Here is a 21,965-nt window from a genome sequence, read left to right on the forward strand (position 1 = left end):
AGCGGTCTTGCTCTAGCCTGGGTATCAGTCTGTTGGTTGCATCATGCTAAGGAGTTGGAATGATTGCACAAACAGGCCTGGGACCAGGCTATTCTTGTTCTACTTTCATCAAAATTCTGACCATTCTGAATGGGACAAGCAGGAAATGCATTAATGGCCCAGGTGTTGTTTGGCTTATAGCCTACCTCCAGCGAGGTGAGAGCAGCTGTGATCTTTATGTTCTCAATAATAAATACGGTTGTGTTCTGCTGTGAAGCCATGCTTCGACATGGCTAATCCTGTGTCACAGCAGACAGCAACTCAGTATGTAATCTGTGTCACCGGAGACAGCAACTCAGTGTATTCTCCCTCCCTCAAGACAACCAAGTCGATATATACCACAAAATAATGGTTCAGGGTGGCAGCTCATGGGTCTCCTAGTATTGTCTGTCTGCAACCCTAACCTGTCTGAGTGACTGATGGCCTCGGTAATGGTGGAAGAGAAAACACGTTTAGTGTTTAGGTTTGATCTTTCTCAGCATGGACCACCTTCAACTCAACCATTTCCTAATAAGTCAACAGTCGTGGCAATAAAGAWTTTATTGTGACCACGAAAACTACACAAGATCTTGACAAGGATTACATATCACTCTGGTATTTTCAGTTTTTTCATTGGTTTCAAAATGTACATTCTTTTATCATGTATACCTACAGTAGCAACAGCTTTTTCAATAGAAAAAGACACGCAATGAAACTAGATGGCACATTTCTTACATATCGTAAAGAAGTTTCAAATACAGCACATATACAACGAAGAAAATATATATWTWTTTTTTGAGGGCTCAGTCAATGCAAATGCAGATCTAAAAGGCAATTCTCCACAAATGTTACAATAAGTGTTCCAAAAGCATCCAAATCCAACATCCACCAGAGTCCAACCATTCAATCACACCTGCTTTGAGACACGATCACATCATGTGCTTATGCTGTACAGTCTATCGAGCTCACAGCAGCCATCGGAAAGAAAATAGACCTTTTCAGAAGATTTTTCTTTCCTTTTTTCAATTTTTTTATTAAATTCATCCCAGCATAATAGTTCCTGAAAGTGTGCAGTACTGAATGAATGAGCCTCCACCCCTCTGCTCTCCTCTCTCCGAGATGTGACAGAGCTGGCTTCCTGTGGACTGAACAGTAGCACTGTAGACGGAGAGACTGTGCTTATAAAATGGCATCCTATTCCTTATAAAGTGGGCAGAGGCTTAGCATCTAGGACGCCTCGCACCCTTGGACGCCTTTTCCCCATATTCTAAATGTCCAATATAAGTGCACAACTTTTGCCCAGGGCCCATAAGGGATCTTAGTGCACTATATTGTGAATAGTGTGCCATCTAAAAACAGCTAAGGTTCTGTAAATGCTCTCAACAGATAGAAGAGCCTATCACTGACTGAACACCGGCCACAGGCCATTGTCTGTGTCTCTCTTGAGTTCTCTCCCTCCTGAGGGACTAAACAGCAGCATCAGACTGAATCAGTACATGAAGCACTATCAGCGCTTACAGCTGGTGGGCGCTGTCCTGTGCTTTGAGTGGACTGGAGGGAGCAGTTCTGAACTGGGGGAGGTAGAGGGGGACACTCCTCATCCCTACCACCGACCCCTCGTCACTGTACTCACTAAACATAGAGTCCTGACTCCCGAGCAAAGGGATGCACTCAACGGACGAGCCCCCTCTCCCCAGAACCATCACCTCTTTGAGAAGCATAGCCCCTGTGTCTTCTTCCTCCTCCTCCTCCTCCTCCTCACTCTCCTCCTGACAGCCCATCCCCAGGTAATACAGGTCCTTCTTCTCAATTACCTCTATCCCCCCATCCCTCTCTCCTCCCAGGGCCTCATCCTCCTGTTCTGAAGTCTCGGAAAACTCCCCGACAGAGTTGTAAGAGCAGGAACGCCGTGGTTCCAGGTCCGACTCTCCGGCTCCGGAATGGGAGATCTCCAGCTCCCACAGACCTCCGGGGAAGGAGCCCGAGATGTCAGAGTTGTTGCCTGAGAAGTTGCCCTCGTCGCTGGAACTGCTGAGGCTGCCCTCCTGCTTGTAGAGGTGGTGGGGGTTGTCAGAGAGAAGCACGGTGGCGTAGGTCACTGACGGCTGGGCTGAGCTCTCCAAACTCCTGGGGAGATCTGGGAGTTGGAGGGTCTCCTCCTCCTTTGGGAGCCCAGGCACCTCTGAGTCCACACAGAGAGCTGGGGAGGAGGCTGGGATCAGGTCCTTGTCTGGGCCTGACGTAGGGGGCCCAGTCTTCTCCATGATGGTGGCCTCGGAGATGGTCTCTGAGACGAGGAGTAGTGGCCAGGCTGGCAGGCCCTCTGGGTGGCGGAACAACTGCTCCATAGTGTCAGCCTGGACAAGAAGATAGGAGGAGAGTTAGGACCACAGCAAGGTGAACAAGCCTATGGATTAGATAGTACTTTATTAATACTGTGGCAAGCTGTCCTACACAACACATGCATTTTTTGGTCTCTATGGTCTCTTACTGTTTTAGTAGCCTGCTATATCTTTAAGTGTGTTTTCATGGCTAAGTGTGTGTGGAGTAGTATTCCTGTACACCTCACCTTCCCAAAGTCAATCCCCTGAGCCCAGGAACAGTTGTTGGGGTTGGGAACATCTTTCCACATAAACTTCTTCATGCTGGGATTCAGACAGAATAGAATTTAACAACAAGGTATGGAGCCTTTCAGTCTCCAATCCAACACTCTCACTCATATACATTTACAAAGCGTAGTGTGTTTGTTTACGGATGTGTGCTTAGGTGTAGCTAGGACTGAGGGCAGCATGTGTATGTGAAGTGTGCGCCTCACTCACTCACTCTCACCCCCTTTCTCCCTCGTTCTCAGAACACATTCAGCCAATCTCCATAGTAATTGAGCCCTGAGGACATTCTGTACATTGTTGAAATGTCACGTATAATTTAATTCCATTCCTAATCAATGTGTCTGACTGTGTTCCTCAGATCAATAACTACCTGGAATCACCATTTTAGTCTTAACCACCTGCACAGAGGCAAAAAACATTGATCCTCTCTTTCTAATGTCAGACACAGGCCAAAAGTACTTTCTGTAAATACACCACTGGTATAGAACAGAACACACCACTGGTATAGAACAGAATGCAACACTGCTATTGAGTGTCTACGACTGAGCAAAAATCTGTTAGCAGTATATACAGTTTATTGTCAAATGATTAAACTTTAAATTATATTCAATAATGATGTGAAATATAATCTTACTGGTTTTGGGATATGACCAGGGTGACGAAGAGGACAATGGAGAGGAAGGCGATGATCATCAGAAGCATGTAGGCAGCAGGCCCAGCATCACCCCCCCTAAAGACTGGAGGACAGGACAACACCCTGTGTAAGTCTATCAATCAATCAATCCACATTGGATCATATTCCTATTGACAAGATGGCGCCAGAGAACAAGGCTGACGTTTTACGTATGCCTAAACAATTTTTTTTTGTTCATTTCTTTGCGTTGTTTGTTTTTAACTTATTTTGTACATAATGTTGCTGCTACCATCTCTTATGACCGAAAATAACTTCTGGGCATCAGAACTGCAATTACTCACCACGGACGGCAGAATACTTTTTTTCGTTTAACGAGTCCGATGTGAATGATATACTGCTTCCCGGGAAAAGGCCCAGATCCCCGTCATTTGTGTGAAGAGAAGGCGGAGAAAAAGGGACCAGAGGGCAGGCTGCCTTCTGAGAATTCGTACCCGATCTAATAAACCCCCACTTCCTTCCATTCTGCTAGCAAACGTGCAATCCTTGGAAAATGAAATCTATGACCTACGCGGAAGATTAAACTACCAACGGGACATTCAAAACTGTAATATCTTATGCTTCACGGAGTCGTGGCTGAATGACAACATTATCAACATACAGCTGGATGGTTATATGCTGTATCGGCAGGACAGAACAGCGGCGTCTGGTAAGACAAGGGGTGGCAGACTATGTATTTTTGTAAATAACAGCCGGTGCATGATATCTAAGGAAGTCTCGAGGTTTTACTCACCTGAGGTAGAGTATCTCATGATAAGCTGTAGACCACACTATCTACCGAGACAGTTTTCATCTGTATTTTTCGTAGCTGTCTACATACCACCACAGACTGATGCTGGGACTAAGACCGCACTCTGTATTCCGCCCTTAAGCAGGAAAATGCTCACCCAGAGGCAGGACCTCCATCCAGGACCTCTGGATGGCATATGAAGGAAGACCCTAAAAATGGTCAAAGACTCCAGCCACCCTAGTCGTAGACTGTTCTCTCTGCTACCGCAGTCTAGGTCCAAGTTGCTTCTAAACAGCTTCCACCTCAAGCCATAACTCCTGGACATCTAATCAAATGGCTACCCAGACTATTTGCATTGCACCCCCCCTCTTTTATACCGCTGCTACTCTCTGTTATCATCTATACATAGTCACTTTAATAACTCTACCTACATGTACATATTACCTCAACTAATCGGTGGACCTGCACATTGACTCTGTACACCCCTGTGTATAGTCTCGCTATTGTTATTTTACTGCTGCTCTTTAATTACTTGTTACTTTGATTTCTTATTCTTACTCGTATTTTTTTTAAACTGCATTGTTGTTTAGAGGCTCATAGGTAAGCATTTCACTGTAAGGTCTACACCTGTTGTATTCAGTGCATGTGACTAATAACATTTGATTTGATACCAATACATAACCCTAGAGGAAATGTGTTAAAACACTCTTATAGAATCGGCACTCAAAAAATTTGAACATATGACTTACATTATAGATGCATGCATGTCAGTGCTTTAATATACAAAATAAACACAAGCCATACTCATATGTCAAATACATAGGCTGTGTTTACACAGCCAGCCCAATTCTGATCATTTGTCCAATTATTGAAGAAAGATCTGATTGGTCAAAAGATCCAAATTGGGCTGCCAGTGTAAATGCAGCCATTGAGACATATTTTTGGGCCGGGTGTATTGTATGTTGTTCCTATCTTGAGGGAGGGCTTACCTTTAGTATACACTGGCTCACCTTCTCCATCCGCGAACACTGGATACAAAATAAACTCGTATTCATCAGTGTCATAGAAATGACCTGGGAAATATAGTCAGAGAACAGAGAGAGGCTCAGATTAGAACAGATTGAGCCATATATAGTAACAGAGTAAAGAGAGGCTCAGATTAGAACAGATTCAAACATGTCTATAAACTCTCACTAGAGGGCGCCAGAAGCTCACAGCCAACAACCTCTCAAACTGGAACTCCAAACGGATTGAAGTGCCACAGTTTGACCAGAAGCTGTTTTAAGGGGGTATAAGCTGTTAAGGAGCATCTTGGACATAGACTTGGTGCTCTGGAACTGCTTGCCGTGCGGTAGCAGAGAGAACAGTCTATGACTAGGGTGGCTGGAGTCTTTTAACATTTGTAGGACCTTCCTCTGACACCACCTGGTATAGAGGTCCTGGATGGCAGAAATCTTGGCCGGAGTGATATACTGCACCATACGCACTACCCTTTGTAGCGCCTTGTGGTCAGATGTCAAGCAGTTTCCATACCAAGCGGTGATGCAACCAGTCAGGATGCTCTCGATGGTGCAGCAGTATAACTTTTTGAGGATCTGAGGTCTCATGCCAAATCTTTTCAGTCTCCTGAGGGGGAATAGGCATTGTCGTTCCCTCTTCACGACTGTATTGGTGCGTTTGGACCATGATAGTTTGTTAGTGATGTGGACGCAATGGAACTTGAAGTCGATGTGAATGGGGGTATGCTCAGCCCCCCTTTTCCTGTTGTCCACAATCAGCTCTTTTGTCTTGCTTACATTGAGGGAGAGGTTGTTGTCTTGGCACCACACTGCCAGGTCTCTGACCTCCTCCCTGTAGGCTGTCTCATTGTTGTTGGTGATCAGGCCTACCACCGTTGTGTTGTCGGCAAACTTAAATGATGGTGTTGGAGTCGTGCGTGGCCATGCAGTCATGGGTGAATTTACAACTGCGACCTGGCCAAGATAAAGCAAAGCAGTGCGACACAAACAACAACACAGAGTTACACATGGAATAAACAAGCTAAGAACGCACCCGAGGGCTCCCGCGTTGAGGATCAGAGTGGCAGATGTGTTGTTACCTACCCTTACCACCGGGGGGAGGCCTGTCAGGAAGTCCAGAATCCAGTTGCAGAGGGAAGTGTTTAGTTGCAGGGTCCTTTGCTTAGTGATGAGCTTTGTGGGCACTATGGTGTTGAACACTAACCTGTAGTCAACGAACAGCATTCTCACATAGGTGTTCCTTTTGTCCAGGTGGGAAAGGGCAGTGTGGAGTACAATAGAGTTTGCATCATCTGTGGATCTGTTGGGGCGGTATGCATATTATAGTGGGTATAGGGTTTCTGGGATGATGGTGTTGATGTGTGCCATGACAAGCCTTTCAAAGCACTTAATGACTACAGACGTGAGTGCTACGGGTCAGTAGTCATTTAGACAGGCTACCTTGGGGTTCTTGGGAACAGGGACTATGGTGGTCTGCTTGAAAATGTAGGTATTACAAACTCGGTCAGGGAAAGATTGAAAATGTCAGTGAAGACACCTGCCAGTTGGTCAGCACATGCTCGGAGTATGCATCCTAGTAATCCGCCTGAATGTTGACCTGTTTAAAGGTCTTGCTCACATCGGCTATGGAGAGTGTGATCACACAGTCGTCCGGAACAGCTGGTGCTCTCATGCATGGTTTAGTGGGGCTTGCCTCGAAGCGAGCATAGAAGGCATTTAGCTCGTCTGGTAGGCTTGCATCACTGGGCTGCTCACGGCTGAGTTTCCCTTTCTAATCCGTAGTAGATTYCAAGCCCTGCCACATCCGATGAGTGTCAGAGCTGGTGTAGTAGGATTCGATCTTAGTTATGTATTGCCGCTTTGCCTGTTTGATGGTTCGTCGGAGGGCACAGGGCAATTTCTTATTAGGGATTTTCTTGTCTCGCTCCTTGAAAGCGGCACCTCTAGCCTTTAGGTCAGTGTGGATGTTGCCTGTAATCCCCGGCTTCTGGTTGGGATATGTACGGTCACTTTGGGGATGACGTTGTCGATGCATTTATTGATGAAGCCAGAGACTGACGTGGTATACTCCTTAATGCCATCGGATGAATCCCAGAACACATTCTGTAGCAGCAAAACAGTCCTGTAGCTTAGCATCCACATCATCAGACCACTTCCGTATTGAGAGAGTCATTGGTACTTCCTGCTTTAGTTTTTGCTTGTAAGCAGGAATCAGGAGGATAGAATTATGGTCAGATTTGTCAAATGGAGGGTGAGGGAGAGCTTTGTATGCTTCTCTGTTTGTGAAGTAAAGGTGGGCCAGAGGTTTTTTTCCTCTGGTTGCACATGTGACATGCTGGTAAAAATGAGGTAAAACGGATATAAGTTTCCCTGCATTAAAGTCCCCACCACTAGGAGCGCCGCTTCTGGGTGAGCATACTCTATATTGCTTATGGCCGTAGCAACGGCTTATGGCCGTTGCTTATGGCCGCTTGTTGAGTGTGGTCTTAGTGCCTGCATCGGTTTGTGGTGGTAAATATTGATGGAAACTCTCTTGGTAAATATGTGCTCTACAGTTTATCATGAGGTACTCTACCTCAGACGTACAAAACCGAGACTTCCTTAATATTAGAGATTGCGCACCAGCTGTTGTTGACAACAGGACACAGACCACCACCCCTCGTCTTACCGGAGGTAGCTGTTATCTTGCCGATGCACGGAAAACCCAGCCAACTGTATATTATCCATGTCCTCYTTCAAACACGACTCGGTGAAACATAATATATTACAGTTCTAATGTCCAGCTGGTAAGATGGTCTCGAACAGAGCTCTTCCAGTTTATTCTCCAGTGATTGCACGTTCGCCAGTAGGACGGATGGTAAAGGAGGATTATCCACTCTCCAACAAATTTTTACAAAGCACCCTGATCTGCGCCCCCTGTATCGGCGTCTCCTCTTCATGCAAATGACGGGGATTTGTGCCTGGTCCGAGAGGAGCCATACATTTTTGGCCTTTGATTTGTTAAAGAAAGCGAATGAAAGAGAGAGAGAGAAAGAATGAGAGGGGAAATGAGACTGCAAGGTACAACAGGAAGTAAATGTACATACCATATAGGTAGAGGAGCTTGTCAGTAGGGGGGAACCTGGTCCACCTCTCCCTGCTCTCTGTGGTCTGGTCCGGTCTGTCCTGGTGGTTCTGACCCGACCACTCTACGACCAGGGACCACGGTACACTGCTGTTGGGCTGCAGAGACCACAACAGGACCACACAACTACTGTTCACACGGGACGCACTGAACGAACGCACACACTGACCTGGAGAGGGAGGGGCAGAAAAGGGAGGACGAGAGAAAGTGGGGGAAGGAAAGGAAGTGTCATGACGTTGGTTTATGACCCCCCCCATAAATACCTTTCTCCCTTCCCTCTCTCTCTGACTCTACTGAGGGACTCTTGAATAGCCTTTGTTAAACATAGAGAGTCTGGGAACATCAAACAAGTGGGGGGAAAGGAACCATATTTCGGTAATAGAACCAGTTGAAAATATGCGTTGGTACTTAATGAATATGATGTCAGTTCGGTTGTCATCTGAGACATTATGACTGATGACAYGATGACATAAACTGTATCTAGGAAAGTCTACACATTATAGTTATCAGATTCACATGGAGCTCAGCTCAGAGTAAATATTTATTGCATTTTCCTTTTCCAAATGGGCGGTAATTTAGAATGCATAAGATACTGTATTTACGATAGCTTCTCCCTTTGTTCCTTAGTATTCCCGCTCTTTCACTCAAACCCAACCCCCTTTTCTTTGTGTAACCAGCTGTCATATCTGTTTCGTCCGCTAGGGACGTTTTCCTTTATGACATAATTTGTAATCAATGTATGATTCATTCTGTGTATATGTAATTCTGCGTGATGAGTCAGGTTTTTAGTAAATAAATAATTAAACCAAATTTTGTATTGCTGATTCAACTTGTAAGCCAGAGTTCGTGAAAATAACCAAGAATTTACAACTTTCAGATGAGACTGAAATAAGGTGACGATTAATATTGACTGCTATTGATGTAAAATATTCCTAGGTCTTTCAGAGTTTATTCGGAAGATAACAGCTCTATAAACACTCTTTCGTGGTGCCCCGACTTTCTAGTTAATTACATTTACATGATTAGCTTAATCAGGTAATATTAATTACAGAGAAAGGATTTTATAGAATAGCATGTCATATCACTTAATCCGGCATAGCCAAAGACACGACAGAAGAGAGAGAGAGAGTGGGGGAAGGAAAGGAAGAGAGAGTGGGGGAAGGAAAGAAAGAGAGAGTGGGGGAAGGAAAGAAAGAGAGAGAAATAAAAATGAAGTTTATATTTTCTCTTCATGTAAAAACGGTTGGCTGGCATGCCCTCACGCGTCTGAGCGGTCGGCTGTGAATGCTCTCACCCGCTAGTACACTTATGATGACTGTGATTTGAGTTCTGACCCTCTACAGGATGTACAGTAGGAACAATACCGATGCTTCTCCTTTCTGGGTTTTAATTTCCTTACACTTAAGTGTAACTGTCACTAAGGAAGAGGGATAATGCCCTCGAAGCCGGTGGTTGGAGGATATATTGGCACAGTTTGCCAGCCCTCGACTTTGTCTCGGGCCTAACAACTKCCGTGCCAATATATCTTCCGACCACCGGCTTTGAGGGCATTATCACTTTTATCCAACGGGTTACCAACATATTCAAATAATGATCTACATATTTTCATTAAAAACGTTATTTTGATTAATTTATTCGTAGTATTTCATCATTCCACAAGATATCGTCCCGACACAAATCTAGGGTTGCTAGAGACGCGACCCAGTCGTTCGTTCTTTTTGTTCTGTATCTGTGGACGGAACCATTGTTCAGTCTTTTTGTTCTGTATCTGTGGACGGAACCCATTTTGTTCAGGTCTTTTTGTTCTGTATCTATGGACGGAACCCAGTTGTTCAGTCTTTTTTGTTCTGTATCTATGGACGGAACCCAGTTTTTCAGTCTTTTTGTCTGTATCTATGGACGGAACCCAGTTGTTCAGTCTTTTTGTTCTGTATCTATGGACGGAACCCAGTTGTTCAGTCTTTTTGTTCTGTATCTATAGACGCGAACCAGATGTTCGTTCTAAATGCTCCATTGCCACTGACTGGCAACGTTCTAATCCCTTGCTTGCTAGCTAGCCAACTACGGCTAATTTACAGTCACGTCAAAAAGTGCAGCCAGACTAACAGCAAAGTAGCTGCATTTGCATTTGTTTAAGCTGTTTTCTAGTTTGATTTATTTGGATACATCCATAACAATGAGCTTATGATGCGCAACTTTGCCTGGCAGAGAAAATGAAAGACAATCTATGACATTCATTTCAGCTGATTTTAATAAATGAAACCATACATTCTCTTTGTTACCCACCACAGCTGACAGCTACTTATTGTATGTCCCATGTATCTGTACATTCCCCTGGATTGTGCATTGGTCGAAATATCTGTCTCAGTCTGTGCTACTACTTCTGCTGCCTTGCTTCTTCAGCCTTTAAGGTGTTGATGGTGCTGCAGTGTTCACTTTGTTTTCGGCCAGGATGTTGGTCCAGAGTTTACTGTCGGTTAGTGACGGACGCCAGTAGCTATGGAGCGAACCTTCGCACCCATGTTCACTCACTGACAATCTCCCTCGCTTCTAAACCAGCATTGGCCAGTTTCTGGACTGTCGTTGTCCTGATGCTGTGATTAGTGTATGAAGTTGTTCCAGCTGCCCTACAGATCTTGGGTAAAAGTGCTGCCAGATACTTCACGCCCATCGGCTCTGARGTGTACCAGATCGAGTCCCCGATACACTCTCCTCTCCTTGGGTGGAGATAAAATGCAAGGGCGTTCTCCGGGCATTTCGATAGATATTTCTCCAGTGATGCCACCAGCATAGCGGGTTCCCTGGCTGCTCAAACATGAATCCCCTCTTGGACTCCCTGCCACTCTCCCTTGGGTCCAGATGATTCTTTGTGGCCTTGTTATATGCGAGAGTGGCGTGTCTGAGTGAGAGAGAATGCATTGTTTTAATATTGTTTTCCAGTAGCCCAATTACGAGTGCAACTTAGAAAAAAACCACAAACAGGCTATGAACAACATACCTTAGAGCGTTCTCGTCTGTTTTTACGAGGAATGAGTTGGGCTTTTGTCTGTTCCCCTCTTTTCCTCTTCGATCCAGATGTAACTGGAGGTTGAACTACACTTTCTGGACCAGACCCCTTGGTGTACCAGGATTCAGAGCCTGGGAGTTTTGGAGCTTGGGCCATTGTCCTCATCGGTGGCTGTTTGTGATATATTTTCCTTGCCGCCTTAGCTGTTTGATGTTGCCCAGAAATACAGGATTAGAGGTGGTAAATTCGGTGTCCTTCATATGGCACCAGCTGCGACCAGTGGGTGGATKATTTAGAAACCGGTTGAGCTCACTACGGAGTGCCAGGTAGCTACTTATGCTGTACTGCTCCCCCTTCCCATTTCATACATTTGTTGGAGAAGGATGTTAAACTCTTCCTTAGTGACAGTTTAAGTCAACAATTGTTTAATTCTCTGCAAGTCAGCCCTCGAAGCAACGCACAGCCCAGTTTGTATTCTTAACAATGCAGTATCCCCCAAATCTGCATGCCTGGGGATTATTGGGATTATTATTATCTCTTCTTCCCATTCATCCATTGTCATGCCGCCGAAAAGATCAAAAGAAATGTTCTACTCATCCATTTTAGTTTTCGCAACAAAGTATCGATTTAGCCAGTCAACTGAAAAAAAGTGGTGTGTTGCTATGACAACCAGCTCAATTTGCTGCTTTACATGGGACGGTGGAGATCCCAAATCAATATCGAAAAGGTCTGAGAGAGACAGACAGCACGGTTTATACAAATCTCTGCTGTTGAAAACCAAATGCTAGTCTAAAAGAAATGGGAGATAATGTCTAGATGCTTTTCACAGTGGAGATCAAGATTTAGCAGGTAGTAACTTGTGAAATAGACACCGGCTGGAATGTGGTTTTATCCAATCAGCATTCAGGATTAGACCCACCGTTGTATAAACACACACACACTTCGATTATATACCATGGATCTTGACTGGGAACGAATCTTGGTGGAATAGTACAATTCCGAATGAATTGTGTTTCTATAACGCAAGAACATGCACAATATAACAGTATCAGTAAAGTGTCATAATTAGGCTATATAAACATGAATGAATAAGCATAATATTACACTACTATAACACCGATATAAACAAGGCTATAAACATAGCAGAATAAACAATAACCTAAARGATAAACATCTTGTCGTAGAGAGAGAAACCAATTACTGACACTGACAAGATAAAGATTTGTGTCACTCTCTCTCTCTGGCCCATAGCCACAGGTAGTAGGGGTGCTGAAAAATATTAATAAAAGTAGTGCACTAGGCCTTTTACATGCCTTGATAGCATGTATTATGCATCTATTTCATGTTGGATGCACTGTTCCACAAGTAGGCTAAATGAGTCAATGTAGCCTATGTACAGTGCATTCGGAAAGTATTTRCCCCAATTTTTTTTAAATGTTACAACCTAAAACAAATCCTCAATCTACACACAATACCCCATAACGGCAAAGCGAAAGCAGATTTTTAGATTAGAATTTTTTTTGCGCAAATTTATTAAAAATAAATAACAGAAAAACCTGAATACCTTAAGTATTCAGACCCTTTGCTATGAGACTCGAAAATTATCTCAGGTGCATCCTGTTTCCATTGATCATCCTTGAGAAGTTTCTACAACTTGATTGGAATCCACCTATGGTAAATTCAATTGATTGCACATGATTTGGAATGGCACACACCTGTCTATGTAAGGTCCCACAGTTGACAGTGCATGTCAGAGCAAAAACGCAGCCATGAGGCCGAAGGAATTGTACGTAGAGCTCAGAGAGAGGATTGTGTKGAGGCACAGATCTGGGGAAGGGTACCAAAACATTTCTGCAGCATTGAAGGTCCCCAAGAACACAATAGTTTGGAAACACCAAGACTCTTCCTAGAGCTGGCCGTCCAGCCAAACTGAGCAATTGGTGAAGAAGGGCCTTGGTCAGGGAGGTGACCAAGAACCCGATGGTCACTCTGACAGAGGTCTAGAGTTAATTCTGCGGAGATGGGAGAACCTTTCAGAAGGACAACCATCTCTGCAGCCCTCCACCAATCAGGCCTTTATGGTAGAGTGGCAAGARGAAAGAKACTAGATGGAAGGACTTTCAGACCATGAGAAACTAGATTTTCTGGTCTGATGAAACCAAGATTGAAGTCTTTGGCCTGAAGCCCAAGCATCACGTCTGGAAGAAACTTGGCACCATCCCTATGGTGAAGTATGGTGGTGGCAGCATCATGCTGTGGGGATGTTTATCAGCGGAAGGGACTGGGAGCCTAGTGTCATGACGTTGGCCTGGGGGTAGYTTTATGACAGTCATAAATACCTCTTCCCCCCTTTTTCCTCTCTCTACCCTACTGATGCGACATTTGAAAATCCTTTGGTTAACATAGAGATTCTGAGAAGATCAGAAGGTGGGGGGAAATTAACTATATTCTGGTAATCCGACCAATTGAACATATGCGGTGGTACTTAATGAATATGATGTCAGTTCGGTTGTCATCTTTGACATTCTCATAAACTCTACAGTGGAAAGTCTGCACATTGTAGTTATCGGATTCACATGGATTTGTTGTTCAATTTAAATGTTTGAATATAAAATTATTGGTGAAGAGATTTAATGTAATTTTAYCTTCCAAATGAGAGATTTGGGTATTCATAAGGTTAGGGCTCTGCTCAATCAGTGGCCCGCCCCTGTAAAGAAACATGGGTTATAAAYGTTTTCAAACACGCCCTCCTCTCCCTTCCTATATAAAGCCTTGACGACAATATAACCTCCTGTTCCAAGGATGTGGGGACAACGGTCCATACGTTAAAAGGACTAACATGTCAACTACAGAACTAAGCCAACCTCAGCGTGAGCTTTGGTTGCGGATGGTATGAACTTTGAACTCTTATTCACTACAGAAGTGATACCTCCTAGCCGTTGAGTTAGCAACAGCAGCTGCAAACGTGGGCTAGGAAAGAACAGACAGAGTATCCCGTCTACCAACGACATTACTACAACGTATCCAATTTACCACCAGAGACATTCTTCAAAGGACAAAGGACTTGGTTGGGCAACACGGCCTTCCATCTACCACCAACCTACCGAAGCGCAGCTCAGAGTAAATATTTATTGCATTTTCCTTTTCCAAATGGGTGGTAATTTAGAATGCATAAGATACTGTATTTACGATAGCATGGCTGGTACCTTTGTTCCTCAAGTCTTCCCGCTCTTTCACTCAAACCCAGCCCCCTTTTCTTCTGTGTAACCAGCTGTCATATCTGTTCCGCCCGCTAGGGACGTTTTCCTTTATGATGTAATTTGTAATCAAGGTATGATTCATTCTGTGTATATGTAATTCTGTGTGATTAGTTAGGTATTTAGTAAATAAATAAATAAACTTTTTTTAAATAAACAATTTTGTATTGCTGATTCAACTTGTTAACCAGGGTTCGTGAATAAGGCCGTAACGTAACAAAATGTGGAAAAAGTCAAGGGGTCTGAATACTTTCCGAATGCACTGTATGATGAAGTTGAGTAGTACATTGTGGACTCCATTCCAAAGACCTTTAAACCTAATATAAACCTAATGTTGAGGTGATAATATCTATGGGACATTTTTGTTTGAGTTTCTTTTTACAGGGAAAGTGAACATTAATCAATATTTCAGTAAAAGTGACAGTTTTAGCCAGCCGGCTTTCAACCGCTGTCCCTGGGCAGGTTATTAAAAACAGTTACAATACAGACAAACAATGAGCAGTGAGCACATGCAGAGCAACATAGGACAAGCAACACGTAGCACGTAGACAGAACAGCAGCACAAAAAGCAACAAAGTGTTTCCAAATCTCACAAGCTACAGACAACAGATATCATGGACAGCGGCAATGCACAGCGGCAATACACAGCTAGGGATTATGTTCACAAGTCTGATTGACCTTTTGCCATGCCACGTTTGTTTTTGCTGTTCTCCAAATAGCATTCTAGAGTTTTAAAATTGTGTCGAAGTATAAATGAGCTTCAACTGGTGGATGTATTTCTACACACTCCACTTTGCCATACCCTAGGCACAGATAGAACAATGAGACAGATATTTCACTGGATGTATAAATATGAAACATCTGCTTGGCGTTTTCCACTCACTACTAAATATGGTAATGAGAGGAAGCCCAGTGGCAGGCAGAGGGAGAAGATGGAACGAGATGGATTTTGGCCTACATTCTGCAAATGTTCTCATAGATGAATCTCAATACAGTTTTCTGTTCCCAAAACTAGAATCTGTTATGAACAGAGTGGACAAAGTTTTGTAGACTTTTGCCTTTGCAAAAGTTTTAAGAAATCGCGTTATTTAGGAGTGCAAAGTTGAATTGAGTTATTGCACGCGCTCATTTCACAGAGTAGGCGTTCCCTGACGGAAATATGCAGATGTATGCTAGAACGGCCCAARAGGATCTCGCTAGCTCGTGCTTGGCTCTGCCCACCTCCTTACTTGTTCTGCCCACTATGACTCATCTGTTCCCATTGGAAACYACAGGCTGTGGTCTATCTTTGTTTAGATATAAAAATCTTTGCCATAGGTTTAGCTGAACGCCATCCCCAAACTACTTCCCGCTGCTATGCTCCGGGCTGGTGCGAGAATCTGCAATGCTTATCTTATCTATCTGCCCCAGCACCACAGGGTCATGAATTACTCTGCACATGCGGGAGCTCCATGACCTGTCTGGGAAGGTTCTAGAAGCTCACAACAACCACTCTAACAAAGGCCACTATGGAAAGCACAGCGGTAGCATGTGTATATGAAAAACMATGTTTACAAATACAACAGTGACACTTATGGTAACGGGGCATAATGCTACATACTATAAATGATATGCCAAACAGAATAGTAATAGCTGTACTATAGGACATATGGTTCCAAATTGATCGAAGTTACTGAGTAATTTGTGGTTATTACCCATTACTACACAACATGTAAAAAGAAACCCAATAACCCCCCCCCCCCGCAACTTACATTTCGATGCGCGCACAACATTCAGGTATTCTTGTTACTGTCCACAATAAAAATTGTCCTCAGAAAATGTGCGTCTTCTTTCTTCCTATGATGAGTGAGGGATTACTAAAAAGGTCGGCTGCGTGAGAATTAGCACAACAAAGAGTGTTCCCCTCCTGTCCTTGACTACAAAATAAACTGAACATCATATTTCATTTTTTTGGCCCATCCAAGTTGAGACCAGTACCTATTTTACTAATAATAACAGTACCAGCATCACAGTTAATGGTTTCCTCTCAGCCAACTAGTTATTCATGAAAATATGAATAACAGATGAAAACACACAAAAAACTTCCCGGTGTCACAAAGACGTGTGCCGAGAAGAGCTCCATTTTACAATTAATTCCAAGTCCATTATAACAATTATTAGACCTTGGTAGAGAACATACCAAGCCAGAGATAATGGTTTTTGATCCACTCTCAGGCTTTTAACTGACATCAACATGCCTAATAATTTATATTTTAGTCATTTAGCAGACACTCGTACCCAGAGCGACTTACAGGAGCAATTAGGGTTAAGTGCCTTGTTCAAGGGAACATCAACAGATTTGCCACTTAATTGACTCGGGGATTCAAGCCAGCGACCTTTCGGTAAACTGGCCCAAAGTTTTTAACCACCAGGCTACCTGCTGCTGTCCTCACCCTTCCTCTCCTCTCCTCTCCCTCTATAGTGAAGCCGCACCCCCCTCGGGCCTTGAGGCAGTGAGCATGCCCAGTTGGGACCAACATGCCTGTTATCTCTCACTGATGACCACGGAGTCAGAAACATAGTATTTCAACTGACTATGACATGATGCAAGAACACCAACTAAATATATGTTATTTAAATTGGGAAAACAGATATTTGGTTCTGAACGCAAACTCTTTTGACTGCTAGTAATCTGTGTACTGGGTATAACAATCCTTCAGCTCTATACAAATACAGTACATTCCCATTCAGTGTATTTTTCAGCAGCGACTTACGTTTGGGGTGTCTATCCAGGGTCATGTGGGTGTTCCTAGTGGAAGAGCCCTGGCTGTTCTGAGCCTTGACCGTCACAGAGTGGACCTCCCCTCTCCACTCAAAGCTATAGGATGACACCAGGCCTATTCTCTCCTCAGTAACAGTGCCCCCAGAGTCCTGGTGCTGTACTACAAGTTCCTCCACACAGTAGGTTGGCTCCACTATGGGGGGATGCTATGGGGAAGAGGAGAGGGAAGAGTTGAGACTATCAAGGACTGTAATGAGGATTTGTTATCCAATGTGCTACTTCCTTATATTCTCTAATCTGATCTGAGATAGGTAACTGAGTACTGCTGTATTGCACTGACTCATCTAGTATTTTCAGAATAAACTAAGAACAACGACTTAGTGAAAGGAGAGGAGGCACCTTCGTACACCTGTTCAATTAATCTAACTCTCTCTGATGTTGACATCTAAACCACATACTATGAAACATGTAATGTGTTCTCTGAAGGCTATGGACTGTACCTCGAAGAGAAGAGTGACGTTCGTCTGCGTACTTGCTGGATCCTCCTGAAACACTCGCCAGAAATCAGGACCCTGGTCAGGAGCTGAGAGAACAGAATATAGATGTTACAGCTGTGTGTGTGTGTGTGTGTGTGTGTGTGTGTGTGTGTGTGTGTGTGTGTGGTGGTGTGCGCACACGTGTACCTACTGTATGACTGAGGCTTGAATTTTCTATCAGAACGTTATTTTCCATTTGGCAGCAGGCTACATGAAAATTGGAACAGCTGGATAGGGGAAACGGCTCGAGTCGCACAAAATGGAATATAACGTTGCGGATAAAGTTCTAAAGACCTACATCGCTATACTGAGAGAGTTTTAGTTTCTAAAAGGACATACTGTATTTGGGTGTTTTTGGAGCATTTGTTCATGTTTATTCGGACCCCCGTACTGTACAACGAGGATGAGGAAGCGAATCGCTGGTTGGGGTAGGTTTCTCAAAAACAAGTGAAATCACTAAAAAAAGTTTCTGGACCTTTCTATTTCAATGACACTAACCTGTATAAATAAAAGTGAAATGACATGCATGAAGTGATGAGGAAGTCATCCAGTACAATACTGTACCTCTGCTGTTGTGAGTGGTGGTGTAGAGCAAGTGGCTCCAGTCACTCCAGGTCCCGGAGCCGTTGATGTGCATACAGCGGACCTGCACATTGTACACCCCACACACATCTGGTTCAAGGACCTCAGCCCACGACTCAGTCTGCAGAGCTAGGACCTGTGGAACATATCCCAATTAAATCACATATTTAGACCAAATAATTTATTTTTCAATGATAGACCTTCAAAATAAATAAATAATATCCCATTAACTCTGAAAAGAAAATGGATTTTGGGAAAATACACTACATGACCAAAGTTATATGGAGACCTGCTCTTCGAACATCTCATTCCAAAACCATGGGCATTAATATGGAGTTGGTCCCCCCCTTTGCTGCCATAACAGCCTCCATTCTTCTGGGAAGGCTTTCCACTAGATGTTGGGACTTGCTTCCATTCAGCCACACGAGCATTAGTGAGGTTGGGCACTGATGTTGGGCGATTAGGCCTGGCTCGCAGTCAGCTTTCCAATTCATCCCAAAGGTGTTTGATTGGGTTGAGGTCAGGGCTCTGTGCAGGCCAGTCAAGTTCTTCCACACCGATCTTGACAAATAATTTCTGTATGGACCTCGCTTTGTGCAAAGGGGCATTGTCACGCTGAAAACCAGAAAGGTCCTTCCCCAAACTGTTGCCACAAAGTTGGAAGCACAGAATCGTTTAGAATGTCACTGTATGCTGTAGCATTAAGATTTCCCTTCACTGTTACTAAGGGGCCTAGCCCGAACCATGAAAGACAGTCCCAGACCATTATTCCTCCTCCCCCAAACTTTACAGTTGGCACTATGCATTCGGGCAGGTAGCGGTCTCCTGGCATCCGCCAAACCCAGATTTGTCTCTCGGACTGCAAGATGGTGAAGCGTGATTTATCACTCCAGAGAACACGTTTCCACTGCTCCAGAGTCCAATGTCTGCGAGCTTTACACCACTCCAGCTGACGCTTGGCATTACGCTTGGTGATCTTATGCTTGTGTGTGGCTGCTCGGCCATGGAAACCCATTTCATGAAGCTCCCGACGAACTGTTATTGTGCTGACATTGCTTACAGAGGCAGTTTGGAACTCGGRAGTGAGTGTTGCAACCTAGGATAGACGATTTTTACACGCTATGTGCTTCAGCACTCGGCGGTTCTGTTCTGTGAGCTTGTGTGGCCTATTACTTCGCGGCTGAGACGTTGTTGCTCCTAGACGTTTTCACTTCACAATAACAGCACTAACAGTTGACCAGGGCAGCTCTAGCAGGGCAGAAAGTTGACGAACTGACTTGTTGGAAAGTTGGCATCCTATGATGGTGCTACGTTGAAAGTCACTGAGCCCTTCAGTAAAGCCATTCTACTGCCAATGTTTGTCTATGGAGACTGCATGGCTGTGTGCTCAATTTTATACACCTGTCAGCAACGGGTATGGCTGATATAGTCGAATCCACTKATTTTAAGGGTTGTCCATACACTTTTGTAKATATAGTGTATACTGTATGTCTTAAAAGATATGAATGTTATGTGACCCAGCAAGCGAGGGAACATTTTGAATGGAGGAAAGATTTCCAAAATACCCATGTGCCCAAAGATAGTGGGCATTTTCAAAATTAAAAATATTTTCCAAAATATTCTCATCTGCCCACCAAAAGTGTTAATCAAAGGTTTTATTACAATGACGTATTCTGCTTCATGCCACCAAGTCAGTGTTCCTCTACCAGTAAATGCCATGTATTTTAGGGAAAATAATGGCACTCCTAGATCAGAGATAGATCAAAAATAGAGACCAGCTGATGCTCATGGCCAGGCGGTTGGAGCTAGATGAGCTCAGGGCCACATCCAATATGGCCCCCTATTCAGGGTTCCCCAATTAGCAGCCCACTGGCCGAACTTGGCACGCCGATAATTTTTATTTCACCTCCCAGGTTTTCTGAGCAAAACAAAAAGTTAGATATATTTTTAAAAATTGGACATAAAATACTGTAAAAACCCCAGCAAATCAGCTCCAATTGATTTTAATATTGGAAATATCTGTTCCAAAATTATTCCCACGCATAATAGAGAGATATATGTAATCGTATACTAATGTAAACAAGGTTTGAAATGATTATGTTTTAGTCAAATATTATATCTGTTTGGGCTTCTTGCGGTCAATTTGGCCTTTCTAGGGAGTTTTTCCTAGCCACCGTGCTTCTACACCTGCATTGCTTGCTGTTTGGGGTTTTAGGCTGGGTTTCTGTACAGCACTTCGAGATATTAGCTGATGTACGAAGGGCTATATAAAATAAACTTGATTTGATTTGAATTTGCAGTCCACAAATTATTTGTAAGTATGTTCTGGCCCTGTGACCATCCGTTCAAGAATAAATCGGCCCCCGGCTGAATCTAGTTGATGATCCCTACATAGTGCACCACTTTGACCAGAGCACTATGGCAAGAGCCCTACGTACCTGCCAGAATGGATGGGCCCTGCCAGTTGAGAGGGCATAGCGGACCTGGTACTGCATATCGTAGATGGGCAGTTCTGGGGCCACCCACGTCAGCATTAGCACCCCACTGGGCATGCTCACTGCCTCAAGGCCTGAGGGAGGATGGGGCTTCACTAGAGGAAGGGAGAGGACAGTCATTATGTAGCCTGGTCAAGAAGACTAAAAGCTATACATGTTTTAAAAATATATACTACATATTATTAACACATACTGGTGCAGTAGGTTTCAAAAAGCCACAACATGTAAGAAAATAAATGTAACAAGACCAGAACTCCTATACTGGTCCAAACTCACCGTGGTCCATAGGTGTGATGTAGACAGGATGTGACCTTGTGCTGTTGTCGGACTTGGCCTCCATCCACAGCTTGTAGCAGGAAGTCACTCTTATTGGCTGCAGATTGCAGCTCTTCACTCCCCTATAGCCACTGGATTCACACTTCGCCTGCCTGGCCACACCCACTGGCACACCCACCCTCTCCGCCTCCTCCATGACGTCACAGGACAGGTCGGCCACCCTGGAGAATTTAACGGGGACACACACACACAAAGAACGTCAGGGTGAAAACACCTTTACCACTTCTTGGTATATATGAACAATGTCATAGTCAATGGTATGCAACAAGTCTAAACTTCTACACCGCCTGAGTTTTGAAATCACAGCAATAATTCACAAATTATCACACACACAGTCATTTACATTTTGCTTGACAACCTGGACTCAGGGGTAGATGTAACATGGTAAACGTAAATCTGTCTCCCTCCATTTAGGTGGGCCTAGCCCTGTCACAGATACCATGGTTGTCCTTAGTTTAAAGATGTTTATCCAGAGACAGGTGTTTTGTCCATCTCTTTAGCTATCATACCCCATACATCCACCCAACCATCCATCCCACTGATTTTAAAACGCAGTCCTCCAGAAAATGGAGAGCAACACTTATGCAGTTCTACTAAGCAATATATATATTTTAAAGCCACGTTAGACAGGATTACCTACACATGCTAACCAGCTCAAATAGACAGAAGTGGCTATATGGCAGACCAATCCGAACTCATCTCTCGGCATGTCCAGCCCACTCATTATCTCAGCCAATCATGGCCATCGGGAAGGTTGCTCATAATTTAACAATTTTATTCGTATTTACAGATGGCATAGA

General features: G+C 43.9%; 1 protein-coding gene across 2 annotated transcripts in view; it reads right to left on the bottom strand.

The window, feature by feature from the left end:
* Window positions 1–564: 564 nt before the first annotated feature.
* The window catches only part of lepr (leptin receptor), a 56,468-nt gene continuing 35,067 nt past the window's right edge, over window positions 565–21,965 (bottom strand). For both annotated transcript variants that reach the window (XM_024004689.1, XM_024004688.1), the window contains exons 11-20: window positions 21,106–21,326; window positions 20,773–20,924; window positions 18,317–18,470; window positions 17,717–17,799; window positions 17,209–17,422; window positions 8,154–8,360; window positions 5,038–5,121; window positions 3,262–3,364; window positions 2,588–2,663; window positions 565–2,375 (exon numbers count right to left, since the gene is read on the bottom strand). In XM_024004689.1, the coding sequence (XP_023860457.1) occupies window positions 1,533–2,375; window positions 2,588–2,663; window positions 3,262–3,364; window positions 5,038–5,121; window positions 8,154–8,360; window positions 17,209–17,422; window positions 17,717–17,799; window positions 18,317–18,470; window positions 20,773–20,924; window positions 21,106–21,326 (2,137 nt within the window). In that variant the 3' untranslated portion in view covers window positions 565–1,532. The remainder of the gene's footprint in view (window positions 2,376–2,587; window positions 2,664–3,261; window positions 3,365–5,037; window positions 5,122–8,153; window positions 8,361–17,208; window positions 17,423–17,716; window positions 17,800–18,316; window positions 18,471–20,772; window positions 20,925–21,105; window positions 21,327–21,965) is intronic.

The sequence above is a fragment of the Salvelinus sp. IW2-2015 genome, linkage group LG16 (genome assembly GCF_002910315.2).
Source record: "Salvelinus sp. IW2-2015 linkage group LG16, ASM291031v2, whole genome shotgun sequence".
In the NCBI taxonomy this organism is placed as follows: domain Eukaryota; kingdom Metazoa; phylum Chordata; class Actinopteri; order Salmoniformes; family Salmonidae; genus Salvelinus; species Salvelinus sp. IW2-2015.